This window comes from Mobula birostris, chromosome 4 (genome assembly GCF_030028105.1).
Source record: "Mobula birostris isolate sMobBir1 chromosome 4, sMobBir1.hap1, whole genome shotgun sequence".
NCBI classification, from domain to species: Eukaryota; Metazoa; Chordata; class Chondrichthyes; order Myliobatiformes; family Myliobatidae; genus Mobula; species Mobula birostris.
In genome coordinates, this window is record NC_092373.1 from 119,604,316 (window position 1) to 119,618,368 (window position 14,053).

General features: G+C 41.8%; 1 protein-coding gene across 1 annotated transcript in view; it reads left to right on the forward strand.

Moving 5' to 3' along the window:
• The window catches only part of LOC140196560 (tryptophan 2,3-dioxygenase-like), a 92,537-nt gene that overhangs the window by 49,332 nt on the left and 29,152 nt on the right, over window positions 1–14,053 (forward strand). The window contains exons 5-7 of the mRNA XM_072255977.1: window positions 4,637–4,727; window positions 4,844–4,914; window positions 6,988–7,115. Coding sequence (XP_072112078.1) covers window positions 4,637–4,727; window positions 4,844–4,914; window positions 6,988–7,115 — 290 coding nt within the window. The remainder of the gene's footprint in view (window positions 1–4,636; window positions 4,728–4,843; window positions 4,915–6,987; window positions 7,116–14,053) is intronic.

Below are 14,053 nucleotides of genomic sequence, written 5' to 3' on the forward strand. Positions count from 1 at the left end.
TCTTTTCCTTTTTGCTCTGCTCTCTACATCTCTTGACATCTAGAGTTTTGTGGACTCACTGTGCAAGTCATTCACCCTTATGGAAATGTTGGGTCTGAGCTCTCATTTTCAGTTTTGGCTCTCTCCCCTGTCGGATGTAGACCTCTGATACCTACAGCTAGCTCCTGGCTGTCTGCTTTTGTCAGGTTCTTTCTAAGCCTGCCCTTGGACGGTGATGTGCTCTGACGTTTCACTGACTACCTGTCTGCCTCAGTTCCTTTGCCTACTGCCACCTATTCCTTTGTCTGACAATTTTTCCTTAAGTTGCAGAGTGACTACCTCGAAAGTTGTGCTCACCATGGTAGCATAGTGGTTAGAACAACTCTTTATGGTGCCAGCAGCCTGGGTTCATTTCCTGGCATTGCCTGTAAGGACTATGTATAGTCTCCCTGTGACTGCATGGGTCTCCTCTGGGTGCTCCGGTTTCCTTCCACAGTCCAAAGACGTACCGGTTGGTAGGTTATTTGGTCATTGTAAATTGTCCCATGATTAGGCTAGGGCTAATCGGGGGTTTGCTGGGCGGCGTGGTTCAAAAGTCCGGAAGGGCCAGTTCCACACTGAAGCTCAATAAATAAATAATAAATATAAGCTTCAGCCTTGTTGGTGCACCTCTGTCTCCAATGATCACTCGGGTTCCAAAACCCAGTTCTCAAGCTGGTCAAACCATAGGCACTTCATCCAGATTACCTGGAACAGCATGTTGTAAAGACAAGGGACTGAGCTTACATGTTATACTTTTAATTTGAAAATAAAAACCCTTAAAATGTGATCCAATCTGTTCCTGCATTTTATATGAACTACATACAGAAAAGTGAAAATACTCACCTTTCTGACTGACACCAATGTCATGCTGTCCAACCAAAGGTTAGTACTGAACAGCCCCTCCCCACCATAGCCTCCGCATTCACCAAAGCCCTCTCTAAATCTCTATAATCCACTTTGGAAAATGGTTTCAATCAGTGCCAGTAGTATTGGACGATGGTGGCGACTTACTGCACAGCACTAATGTAATAAGCATCACCAAACCTGCACTAGCTTTGTTCCAATTCTAGTACTGGGGTGCAAACACACATTTTTAAGTTCAAAAAATTACTTATTAGCACATCATTATTTCAATGCATGAGAATGTCAGTGAATTAGTTTCACCTGGCTTTTTATCCTGTCCTTTGTTTCTGCCACTGACTTTTCTATATAAAGAGTTATTTATAAATTCAATCACATGAGAAAAAGGCTTTGCAATATTGGATAGCCTTGGTAAATGCACAGAAGTATAGTCATGCATGATTAATTTGTGCCATTTACTTCTGATGTAAACAGCGTACCAACATTGTGCTGCCTACTAAATTTAAAACACCTACCACACAGCCAGAGCAAGCCATACTGTTAATTGGAATTTTTGGCTCAGTAGAGGGTCCAATGAGTGAGCGCTCAGAACACTTAAAGCACTTCTTGATGCCAGCCTCCAGCACTTAGTTGGAGCTGCTTGTGTGGGCATTCTCCAAGCTATCATAGCTCGTAAATATTTAATAATCATTCCATACAGGATCTAGTGGGATCTACACTTTTCCAGCTGCACTAGAAATCTTCCTGCAGGAAACACTGAAGCAGAGGCAACCTGTTTCTGCACTTTGTTGGGAAGCCCTACAGGCACAAATTAGAATCACAGAAAAGTACAGCAGAGAAGTGGGCCATTCAGCCCAACCAGTTAGTGCCAATCCATTCAAACTGCCTAATTCCATCGATCTGCATCAGGACCATTACCTTCCATACACCCACCATCCATGTATTGTTAAATGTAATTGGGAGTGGATATTTATGCTGATGCCAGAACTGGCTGAAATTATACTATTTCAATTCTCACTCTGCTTCACCTCAACGTTACTTCTCTTTTACAAACCACTGATTCAAACATGCAACTGGAACTTTTTCTTCACAGTCTCTCACCAAACCCCTTCTCCTTTCAATAAGAACTGCAACCCTGTACGGTACCTGGTAGAGGAGAAAGAAAATTTGAAGATACAGGGAGCATCATTGAAAAGGAAACAAAGTTAATGCATTCAGTCAGCGGAACCTTTGTCAAAACCAGGAAAGAGTTAAAATGAGTAATCTTAAATTGCATGGGGAATGTTTTGTGATAGGGTGAGACCCAGCCAAATGGATTAACAGGGCAGGAAGAAAGTAACTATTGTGTATTTAATATTTCAGTAATATTTGAGTAATCTTGTGTATATATATAGGTTGATTAACTATTCTTGTTCATTTAAAAAATTAATTTTGGATTATTTGTAAAACTACGTGAATTGCATACATCATCATGCTACCACATGATACATACGCACCTTAATTAAAGTAAACCTGAAGTTAGACCCACATTTCGGACTCCTGGGACTTCCTTTGAATTTTTCATATCAGCTTAATGTTTTGAAGTTTCAAATGTTTCCTTGCTGGTAATAGCAGGAGAGTGAGCCATGTCCAACAAGCCAGACTATTTTAATTGAAAGAAAATGGAGTCAAAAATCACAGATGGATAATTGGATTTAGAATTTGGAAATTCTGTTGCAGACAGCAAAGCTGAATTCCCTGAAGTTGGAAAGTTTGATATTTTCCGAAGGTTGCAACTTGCACGAATGGACACAGTGGAATGAATCCTTCTTTTTCCCTCCTTTTCTCCAAAATATGGACAGTTTTGATCTGAAATGTTAAGATGCTGACTGAACTTAAGATGCTGACTGAACTACAGAGTACTTTCATATCAGATTTCCAACATTTGCAGTTTTATTTTTAGGATGGCACAGTAGTGTAGTGGTTAGCACAACACTTTACAATACCAGCAACTCGAGTTCCATTCTCGCCACTGCCTGTAAGAAGTTTGTACATTCTCCCCATGACTGTGTGGATTTCCTCCGGGTGCTCAAGTTTCCTCCCACAGTCCAAAGATGTACTGGTTGGTAGGTTATTTGGTCATTGTAAATTGTCCTGTGATTAAGTTAGGGTTAAATTGGGGGTTGCTAGGCAACGTGGCTTGAAGGGCTGGAAAGGCCTATTCTGTGCTGTATCTCAGTAAATAAATAATTTTCATACGGCATTTTTATACAGGGTTTTTCTAATAGTGAATGAAGGTCTAAGAAAGCTTTTAAATTTACATTTGCTTGTGGCAGGCACAGTTTACCATATAGCATTATGATGTGGCAATAATAGAGACAGTTACAAAAAGGCAGAGGTGGGTTCTGTGGTATTCTTGGACACACAGTGTTCAGTAAAGAATGGGCGAGGAAGAAAGGAGGGGAGGTACAGTATTGATTAAGGAGAACGTTGTAGCACTAGAGAGAAGGTCTTGGTACAATCGAGGACTAAACTGATTTGTTTAATCAAAAACAGAGGCATGATTGCATTCTATAGGTCACCGTTTAGTGAAATGGTACTGCAGAACAAATTTGTAAGGATGTGTGGACATGAGGGCTTTCCAGATGTCTAAGCAGTGAGAACAATAACGTAAGTTGGAGGAGTAACTTCTAAAATGTGTTCTGGAGAACTGTTTTTGCTCAGTGCGTCTTTGGCCAATGGTGAAGGACCTGTTTCTAGGAAGTAAACAATGAAACTATGAAACAGAATTCGTGATATCATTAAGTTAAGAATAGGTAGTGAGAAGAATATAAGCCAGTTCAAGTTGTTCAAAGGAGAGGGCGTGTTGAAATGGCACAACTATATCTATTTCAAAGTTTATTTTGTGACCTACAATCCAAGTATGATAAAAGTAATCTTGTCAAATCCAGTGAGTTCATATAATTCCTCCCTGTACTGTTAGAGGTGCAGGCAATTACTTCAGTAGTTCCATCAAATCACCTTTTCATGTCTGCTCAATGAGCGCTTCTCCTGGCAGAGGATGTATCCCTTACCCTCTCACCTGCACTCTCCTACCTCTATTAACACACCATTCAGGAGAAGAAAGAAAAACATTTCAACTGAAGCAGGAGGCTTGCTTTTTCCCTAACATAGTTCTGTACATAAATAGAATGAAGGGTACTGGGTGTCAATTAGTGTGAAGCGCACATTTGGAAGAGAAGGGAAGCAAGTGCTCAAGATTTCTAGAGGTGCAGTGTTTGAATATCACGCCCAATATTCATCAGATTGAACCGAGTAATGCTAACTGTGCTCTATTGTTCTAATGGCTTTATTTAGCAGTGATCCAATTTACAGACTATCTTTGTCAACATAATACATAATTAGTGACTTTAAAGATACCACAGTCTGTGTTTGAGAGTTATGGTAAAATGAATTTTCACAGTACTTGCCAAACTGGAACTTGTGCAAAAGATGAACAAATATACTGAAAGACCAATTTTAAATGACATTGCTTCTGTTTCCACTGATCCCTCCATGAAGAGCTCATAATTTGCCATAAAGACTTGTTTTCTTGTTGCCTTTCTCTGTCCTTCTGAATGACTGCACTATTTCTTCTTCTTACCGTGTACTGTACTTGCTGCAGGTTAGGAAGCACGAAATAAAAGATATAAAAATAAACAATCAGAATCCTTAGTTATTTTGTATCTCTGAAATGCTTTTCTGCTGGAAATTGAACTTTATTCTTTTGTTAAAGCTGGATAAAATCATCAACGCACAAGATCTAGTTAGCGAAAAGAAGGGAAGCAAAATACACGATGAACACCTTTTTATTATAACCCACCAAGGTGAGGAGCTAACAGTTGTTGCTGAAAATATGCAGGTATTTGCGAATTGTTCATGAAATAATTCAGCATTATTTTGGTACATTATCAGTAACTCTACTTGTCTTTACAAACTGCAGCTTATGAATTGTGGTTCAAGCAGATCCTTTGGGAACTGGATTCAGTACGGGAAATATTTCAGAATGGTCATGTGAGTAATTTACATTTACCTCTATTCTGAATACACTCGATCAGATGGAGGAGTACTTTATACAGTTGGGTGGATTTCTCCTGGCAGAGTAAATAGATAAAATTTGCCAGAGAAGGACTCGTCCATTGGAAGCAGGCGAAATGGACTAACTGATTAATTCTTTTTATAGCAGGAACAGACGTAATGGAGCAAACTGCTCCCCCCCCCCCGCCACCCTTCTGTGCATTTCCATGACATCCTAACCAGATCCTGGTTTGTAATTTTTACAGGAGCTTCTACTTGTAAAGCTGAACCAACCACTCAAACCCAAATAATGCATATCAATGTCAATATTGAACATAAGACAATACAAGTCAGTGTTCCCTCCAGCCACACCGTCAATGACATTTTGCCATTCCACTATCACAAAGATTCTCTTTCTTTCTCCACCCCCCATTCTCTCTGCCATAAGATAGGTTTGATGTCTAACTTCCTAGTTCCGATGAAAGTTTACTAATCTGGAGTGAGAGCATCTTTTTCCTCCTCCACCGAAGCTGCCTGATCCATTAAGTATTTCCAGCATATTCCATTCTAATTTCATTCTTCGCCCTTGTCTGTTGAGTGATCTTGTATTGCAAAAATGGTTGGGCTGTTCTTTGGTTTCTTTCTGAAATCGGTTGGAATTTTTGTTTCCCTATTTCAGTCTCGGTCTCTGTCTTCTCTACCCCCTGCTCCCTCCTGTCTCCATCTGCCCACTGTTTCCTTGCTCTTATGGTTCCACCCATCCCGTACTAGTATCTGTCTCAAAATGTCTCATTCTTCTTCCCTTACCTGCCACCTCACCTTGTTCCAACCCTTGTCTTGCCCTCCCTCTGACTACCTTTCCCCTAGAGTCTCATTCCTAATGTAGGTCATTACCCAGAACGTCAGCTGTCACTTTGCCTCTACTGATACTTGTGGTTCTTCAAGCAGTTTACGTTTTTGCTTCTGATTTCAGCATCTGCATTTTCTTGTGTCTCTATACAAAGATACAGTACTTATTATACTCCATCATGCAAACTAAATGTTTAGATATTACAGATATCCAAATATTGCAGATATCTAAATGTTTATTTTTAGGTTTAACAGATATTACAGAAACTTGTAATATTCAATTACTTACATCTGTGGTCAGTATCAATCTGCGTTTACTTTCCGTGTGCGATTCCTTCTGTGAGAACCTGCTGGCAAACACATCATCAGCAAAAAGCCCAATTTACGTGCAGAGATTTCATATGGAGGGAGCAGGAGGAGTTTTACCCACAAAATTGTGGAACAAGTTCTTAGGCTGGCAGCTGAGCTATGCTGCCTGGTTTAATGGACTGTTAATGCAGTCTAAAAACATAATGTTTCGCATTTTCCAAAGCTATTCGTAAAATGTAGAGGTTACTAATGGAAAATAGAGGATCTAAACACGTGAAAAAAATTATGGCATTTAAAAGTTGTTATTTAGCTTGTTAGTATTTTCCTTTTAATGTATTGCAGCCAGCCTATTTCATTGAAATCAATGGTGAATACTTTGTAAATATTGAATCCAACATTGTGGAGATAGTTTCAGTGGGATCACTAACACTGGTTGTGGAGAAATACCACAACAATGTGCTTCCTCACTAGACACTGTAAGCATGCTTGGGATTTCTGTGTTAATATGCAAGTGCAGAATTCCCAGACTTGCTGGAACTCGCTCAAGGAGATGTAGGAAGTTCCACATAGAACTGACATTTCATCTGCAAAACTGGTGCCATGAATTTAATTGTAGAACTTCAGTGCTGGAATTCATATTGTCAGCTTCTGAAATGTTGATCACTGCCACAATTATTGGTAGTTAAGAGAAAGCAATGGTTTTCATTTATCCTTCTTTGTCAATTCAGAACCTGTCAGAACATACGTATAGGACCAAATCAGAAGTAACATTTGAGAGTGTTTCTGACCACTTGGTAAATTTGAGACATTTCAGAGTCTTTTCAGCTTCTCTTGAGGATAATTCAGTTTTGCTTTTCTTAAAAATTGATTGAATAGTGAATTATAACTCTTTTGGGAAAATATTTATTCCAGGTAAGAGATGAAAGAAATATGTTGAAGGTGATCTCAAGAATTCATCGAATCGCGACCATCCTTAAACTCCTAGTGGATCAGTTTGCAGTTCTGGAGACAATGACAGCTTTGGATTTCTTTGATTTCAGGTAGCAAATACTTATAATTAAATGCTGGAACAGAACAAAAGTAAATTATTGCACAATGCATCTGAGTTTGGGGAAAAAACCCTTGTCAATTTGCCACTTTACTGAAGTATATCGTTCCACATATTGGTGTCTGTTTAATGAAGATTTCCAAATCAGAGAGACAAAAGGAGGGCCATGGTGTTTAATTAGTCATGTACACATAAGGATGGAGTTTTATAATCTTTTGCCTCTAGAATGATCAATGTTTTAGCCTATGTCTTCAGAAGAACTACAGTGAGTCACCAAGTTGTGAGGTGACTTGCTGCTGGACCCATCATTTGTGCTCCAAGTTGTATCAATACTAGAGAAAGGGAGTCCCAGTGATTCAGGGTCTGGTGTCCTTGGGCATCTGATAGTGTAGGATTGAGGGGTAGTATGAGGAGATTTGGGGAAGAAGAATTTTCAGCCATGGGTATGCTGTTTATTTTTTTGCCACTGATATCCGGAGAGACAGAAATTCCTGACAGCAGTGGGCTGAAAATCTGCAGGGGTTTTACTGGGTACTTGGAGTCCACATGCAGCACAGGCGATTTTGCTTGACATTCACCAGAACTGCATACGACTCAGCATTCACACAAGTCACACAAAACTGAAAGCTGTACCATAGTCAATTTTTAAATTGGCTTTCAAAGATTCAAAGTTCATTTATTATGAAAATATGTATGCAGTATACAACCCTGAGATTTGTCTTCCCACACACAGCCACGAAACAATGACAGCCATGGAACCCATTCAAAGAAAAACATCAACACTCCCCCAGAGTGCTGAAAAAAAAAAGCAAATTGCACAAACGGCAAAATAAGAGCGAAGAACACAGAATATAAAACACTAAACCGTAAAATCATTGAAGAGTCCAGGCATAATTCAGTTCAGCTCAGTTCAGTTCAATCCAGCGCTGTGACATTCGTTAATGTAAGGCCTCAGAGCCAGTTCACCCTGATCAAAATCGCACAAAATAGCAACAAAAAAAAGTGACTAAATGTAATATAATCATGGTAGGGAAGGAATTGTCTTCCTCCGTAAATGTCCAGATTAATCTGATCATATACACTGCTTTGTGCAGATTAGCTAAGAAACGGAGTTAAAGAAGTTTAAAACTTGCAAAGTAAATAAATAATTATGATAAAGTTATACCTAAAATGAGCAATGCATGAGAGTAATTCTTGAGATTGTAAGTGCTGAGTGGATGCAGTTACACCTCAACGCAAAAGTTGAATTAGGCAATTGTAGGAACTGCAGCTAGTGATACCAGTCTGATATTTCACAAAGCAACTAGGGCAAAACCACTCAAAGCTCGAGTATCGAAAGTGCAGATTTAAGCAATACATACCCCAGGTATCTGCTCTGAATGTGATGGAACTACTGCTTTCCAATTAATGCCTTTTTCTTGAAAGATGAAAAAAAAAGAGTATTTCAGGGTAGCAATTGAATAAACATTTCTAAAAGTGGTTAGAGATTCCTTGAAAGGACAACAGAAGAAAGTTTGCTTGCAGTTCGTGTAATATTTGGGAATTAGGATATAACATGTTTCCTCAGGGGTCACATTTGGTAGAAGTGATACTAAGTGCTTGAATTCAAGGATTAAGATTTCCAAGATGCATCATGCAGCACAGACATGGGACTTCAGTGCACAAAATCCCTCTTGGTTATTGAGCACTCAGCTATGTTAATCCTATTTCCATTTCATGCCTTGACCCAGTACTCATCTAGATATTTCTTAAATGCTGTGAGGGTCTCTGCTTTCACCAATCCCTCAACAGTTGTTCCAGATTCAGACCGTCATCTGGATAAAAAAATGTTTCCTCCCATCCCATCCCATCTCAATCTCCATCCCTCACTTTAAAGCTCTGACCCCTGTCGTTACACACCATGGCTGTATTTATTTATCTGGTTGTTTGTTTGTTTATTGATTGATTGATTGAGATACAGCATGCAATAGGCCTGGTGAGCCATTCGGCCCAGCAATCCCCCGATTTAACCCCAGCCTAATAACAGGACAATTTTTACAATGAACAGTAAACCTACGAACCAGTACATTTTGGACTGTGGGAGGAAACTGGAGCACCCGGAGGAAACCCACGTGGTCATGGGGAGAACGTAGAAATTCCTTACAGAAGGCAGCGGGGAAAACTGAACCTGGGTGGTTGATACGGTAAAGCATTGTGCTAATCACTACAGTACCATGTGTAGAGTAATATTTTTTCAAGTGAGCTGAAAGGGAGTGGAAAACGGATGAAAACAAATATCCGGCATGCTTTCTTCATTACCTGTCTATCTAGGTCTATCCAACCTTTTAGGGATCCTTGGACCTGCACTGAAGGCCTCAGTACCACTTAGGGCCTGACTTTCTTTGTGTGTGTTTAGCTCTTTTTAGTCCTCCCAAAGTGCATTATGCTGCCTCTGCCATTGCTTTGGCCATCAGTATCATCTTGTTGCCCAAGTAACAACTCCTCTGTGTTACTGATGTCACCATCAGAATTTGTAAACAACTACAAACTCGGGGATCGTACCAACCTACATTTAAAATCAAATCATCACTGTATTTAGCAATAGTAGGAGTCCCTGCTTGTAGACTACATCAATCTCGCTGACCTTTTATTAATACACTTTGGTATGACTTCATGGTGAACAGCATCAGTGAGCTTCAAGTACAAATAGACTTGTCGGAATATATTGTAGCTCTAATACTTGAACAGTGACATAGAAAAGAACAGGACTGGTATCATGTGCCAGGATAATTAAGAAGAAGTAAGGAGCTTCTGTAAAGCTATCAGGGGTGCCAAGGGACAATACCTATCCCGAATCAAGTCTCAAATCAGCCCTCGGTTGCGGCAGGGCTTACATGCTATAATGGACTACAAAACAAAGTCGGGCGGGAGGGCATTCCAGCCATGTCCTGGGATTCTGTGCAGATCAGCTGGCATGAGTATTTTCAAACATTTTTAGCTTCTCCCTGCTTCAATCCAAGGTTCCCACTTGCATTAAGAAGGCCTCTATCATCCCAGTACCTACAAAAAATAAGATAACGTGCCTTAGTGACTACCACCATGTGGCTCTGGCATCTATCATCACAAAGTATTTCAAGAGGCCGGTCATGGCTCACACTAACTCCAGCCTCCCAGAATAAACCTGACCCACTGCAGTTTGGTCGCTACCAACCTCCTTTTTATGTCTTCTCTTATGATCTTAACACTGCTGGATGTTAAGACTACAAAGTACTGCAGATCTGCCTCAGATGGCGAGTTGCTGGATAGCAGTGGAGCTGTGCAGTGTAGGCTCATTGCGTACCATGTTGTCGCCTGTACAGTACCCAGGGAAGATGGCATCAGAGGCAGTGAACGGTCTAATAAATGGTCCAAACAATTGTCTTGGATGTTTTTTTGTGATCAGAAGACCCTGTCGGACTTTGGTAATGAAGTCCGGTTTATTGGTGAGACCAAAGGCGGGAGATACACGGCCTAGGTAGTTGCACAGAATAGGCTCTCATGTTGCCTGTTGCAGTCACCTGGGGAAGGAGGCATTGGAGGCATTGTGGAAGAGAGCAGAAGCACACGGGGGTCCATGCTGGCCCCTTCCAGTGGTGCTGCTCTCCGGTGTTCCCTTGGAGGAAGACAAACTGGATTGTGTTCATCTGCAGCTGCACTAGCACATGATGAGGAACTGCTGCGTGCTTGTTCTTGCAGAAACGTGGCTACAAGATAACATCCCATGCACCATCTATCTTCAGGCTATGCCAGAAGCTGACTTGGGCTAATATTATTTTTTTTGTGACTGTATGTTCAGTATTTTGAACCTTGGCCCTGCCAGAACGCTGGTTTATTTAGCTGTATAGACGTGGATGGTTGAATGAAATTTAAACTTGAACTTGAACAGGTTGTTGACAGACGGCATGTCTCTGGCCATGCACTCATCTCTGGAGCACATGGGCAGTAAAGACAGTTACGTTAGGCTATTGCTTATTGACTACAGCAAAGTCATTTCCAAGCTCTTAGACCGGGGATTCAACACCCCCTGTGAAAATGGATCCTTGACTCCTTGACCAATAGACTACAATCAGCAGGGATAGGCAACAACACCTCTGTCACAATTATTTTCAACACTGGTGCCCCACAAAAATGCATCCTCAACCCTCTAACCTACTCACTGTACACTTACAACTGCGCGGCCCCATTCGGCTGTAACTCCACCTACAAGTTCGCAGATGATAATGACTGTAGTGGATCACTTTTTAAATAACCATGAGCCAGAGTGCACAAGGAGACAGGGAGCCTAGTGACATGGGGTCATAACAACAACCTTTCCTTCAAGGTCGGCAAAATAGAGCAAAATAGACTTCAGGAAGGGGGCAATGCACATGCTCCTGTCTACACCAATGGCGCTGAGGTTGAGAATTTCAAGTTTCAAGGAGTGAACATCATCAGTAACCTGCACTGATCAAGCCACACTGGTGCCACAACCCAAAAAGTCTCACCAGTGCCTCCACTTCCTTAAGAGGCTAAAGAAAGGCACATCCTCTTTGCCTCTCACCCATTTTTATTGATGCTCTATAGCAAGCATTACAGCTTGGTATGGCAACTGTTCTGCCAATGATTGCAAGAAACTGCAGAGAGTTGTGGACACAGCTCAGCAGATCACAGAAACCAGCCTCCCTTTCATGGACTCTGTCTCCACTTTCTCCTGACTCCGTAAAGCATCTACTGACCCCTGGCCATTCTCCTTTCTATCCCACCCCTTCTATTGGGTAGATGATTCACAAGGATGTTGACGGGGCTGGAGGGGCTGAGATATAAGGAAAGATTGAATAGGTTAGGACTTTAATAGGTTAGAAGATTGAGGGGAGTTTTGATAGAGGTATACAAAATTATGAGGGGTATAGAGAGGGTAAATGCAAGCAGGCTTTTTCCACTGATGGGACTACAACTAGAGGTCATGGATTAAGGGTGAAAGGTGAAAGGTGAAAAGTTTAAGGGGAACACGAGAGAAAACTTCTTCACTCAGAGGGTCCTGAGAGTGTGAATAAGCTGCCTGCACAGGGGTTCATGCAAGCTCAATTTCAACGTTTAAGAGAAGTTTGGATAGGTACATGAATGGTAGAGGCATGGAAGATATGGTCCCAATGTAGGTCAATGGGAGTAGGCAGTTTAAATGGTTAGGCACAAACTAGATGGGCCAAAGGGCCTGTTTCTGTGCTGGACTTTTCTATGACTTTACAACTGTAAGGTACAAAAGCCCTGAAAGCACATATCTTCAGGCCTCAAGGACAGCTTCCATCCTATGTTGTAAGACTATTAAATGGTTCCCTAGCATAATATGATAGGCTCTTGAACTGAATCTACCTTGCCATGACCTTGCAACTTATTGCCTAACTGCAGCGCACTTTCTCTGTAACTAACACTTCATTCTGCACACTTATTGTTTTGCTTTTAACTACGTCTGTTACGACACGCACCCGACCACGCCAGCCTCCAGGGTTTAGACGCTCTAACTCTCTGGAATATGGATAGCTGGTTCAGCCCCTTTAAAGATTCAAGCCCTCTCCGCTAATTGGCGGCCATGTTTTGGTGCCAGGATTTTAATATTTCAGGAGCACCTGAACTGAGATTCAGTGTTTAATCGCCAGCTCAACTTTGGGTTCTCACCTAGTGTCTAGTTTGGAACCTGGTCCTCATTTCAGTCTCGTATCGTGTCTTGATTCTAGTCTCAGATACTCCAGCGTTTGGGTCCTGACCATCCTCGTCACAACCTCAGTGTAGTACTGCAATAAATTGATCTGTGTGCACAGTATAGAATACAAGGACCCTGGGGCAGCCGGTATCTCCGTGGACTTGGGGACCACCCGTTAGCTCAACAAACCGCTGCAGGAGTTGAGGCAGCCCATGCGTGCAACAGCCTATCCTCTTGGTTCCGGGCATTTCCTGCAGCAGACATCAGTTTGGTGGATGAGGATAGAGGACATTCGTTTCTACATCATCGACTCTTCTCACAAACTCCTGATTCTTGGGCACCCTTAGCTGTCGCAGCATAACCCTTCCGTGAAATGGAAGGAAGGGAAGAGCATTGTATGGTCCAGTCACTTCGAGAGGGTATGTTTTCGGCTTGGTATTCCAACTCCCAGACTCCACCAAGACCAGTGGCCGATGAGGAGGTAGACTTTTGTTTGGGGTAACCTGGAGCCTTTGGGAGACCCAGTCCTGCCTCCAAGGGCAGACAAGCTGGCTTCAGCCAAGAGGACTGTTTGAGCCCTGATCCTGTCTAATCGGGAGTGTGCTAGAACCAGAGAGAGGGTCTCTAGTTCAGGAGCAAGACGTGGAGGTGCCCAAGCAGTCTGGAACTCTAGCAGCCCAACCAGGTTCCGTCTAAGGGAAAGGCTCCTAAACGTAGATCCTTGGAGTCTAGTCCCTGGAGCACAAAGATCATTTGTAGCACCTTGTTCCCATTGTCTGAAGATACAGATGAGGATCTGGATTCTGATTTTGTCTCTGTTTCAACGAAAGACTCTAGTGAACATTATGGAGGAGACTGAGGTCTGCCAAATCACCCCCCTTTACCTAAGAAACCTCAAGAGTTATCCTCAGAGCGAGGTTTAGGAGTAATTACAACATCTAAAAATCAGTGAAAATCTCTTCCATCTACAAGGATTTGGAAGGGGTCTTCATCAAGGGAAAGGCCTCAACTCTTCTACTGCACCGACTCTACGGCTGTGATATAGACCTACTGCCTGGTACTTGTCCTCCGCAAGGTCAATTATATGCATTCTCAGGCTTGGAGGGAAGTGCTAGAGAGGGGTACATAAAAGAGGCTCTTGCCATAGGATTCATTTGGCCTCCACATCACCAGCCACGCATAGGCTTCTTCATGCAGAAAGAGGATGGGAACCTACGGCCATGCATTGATTATTG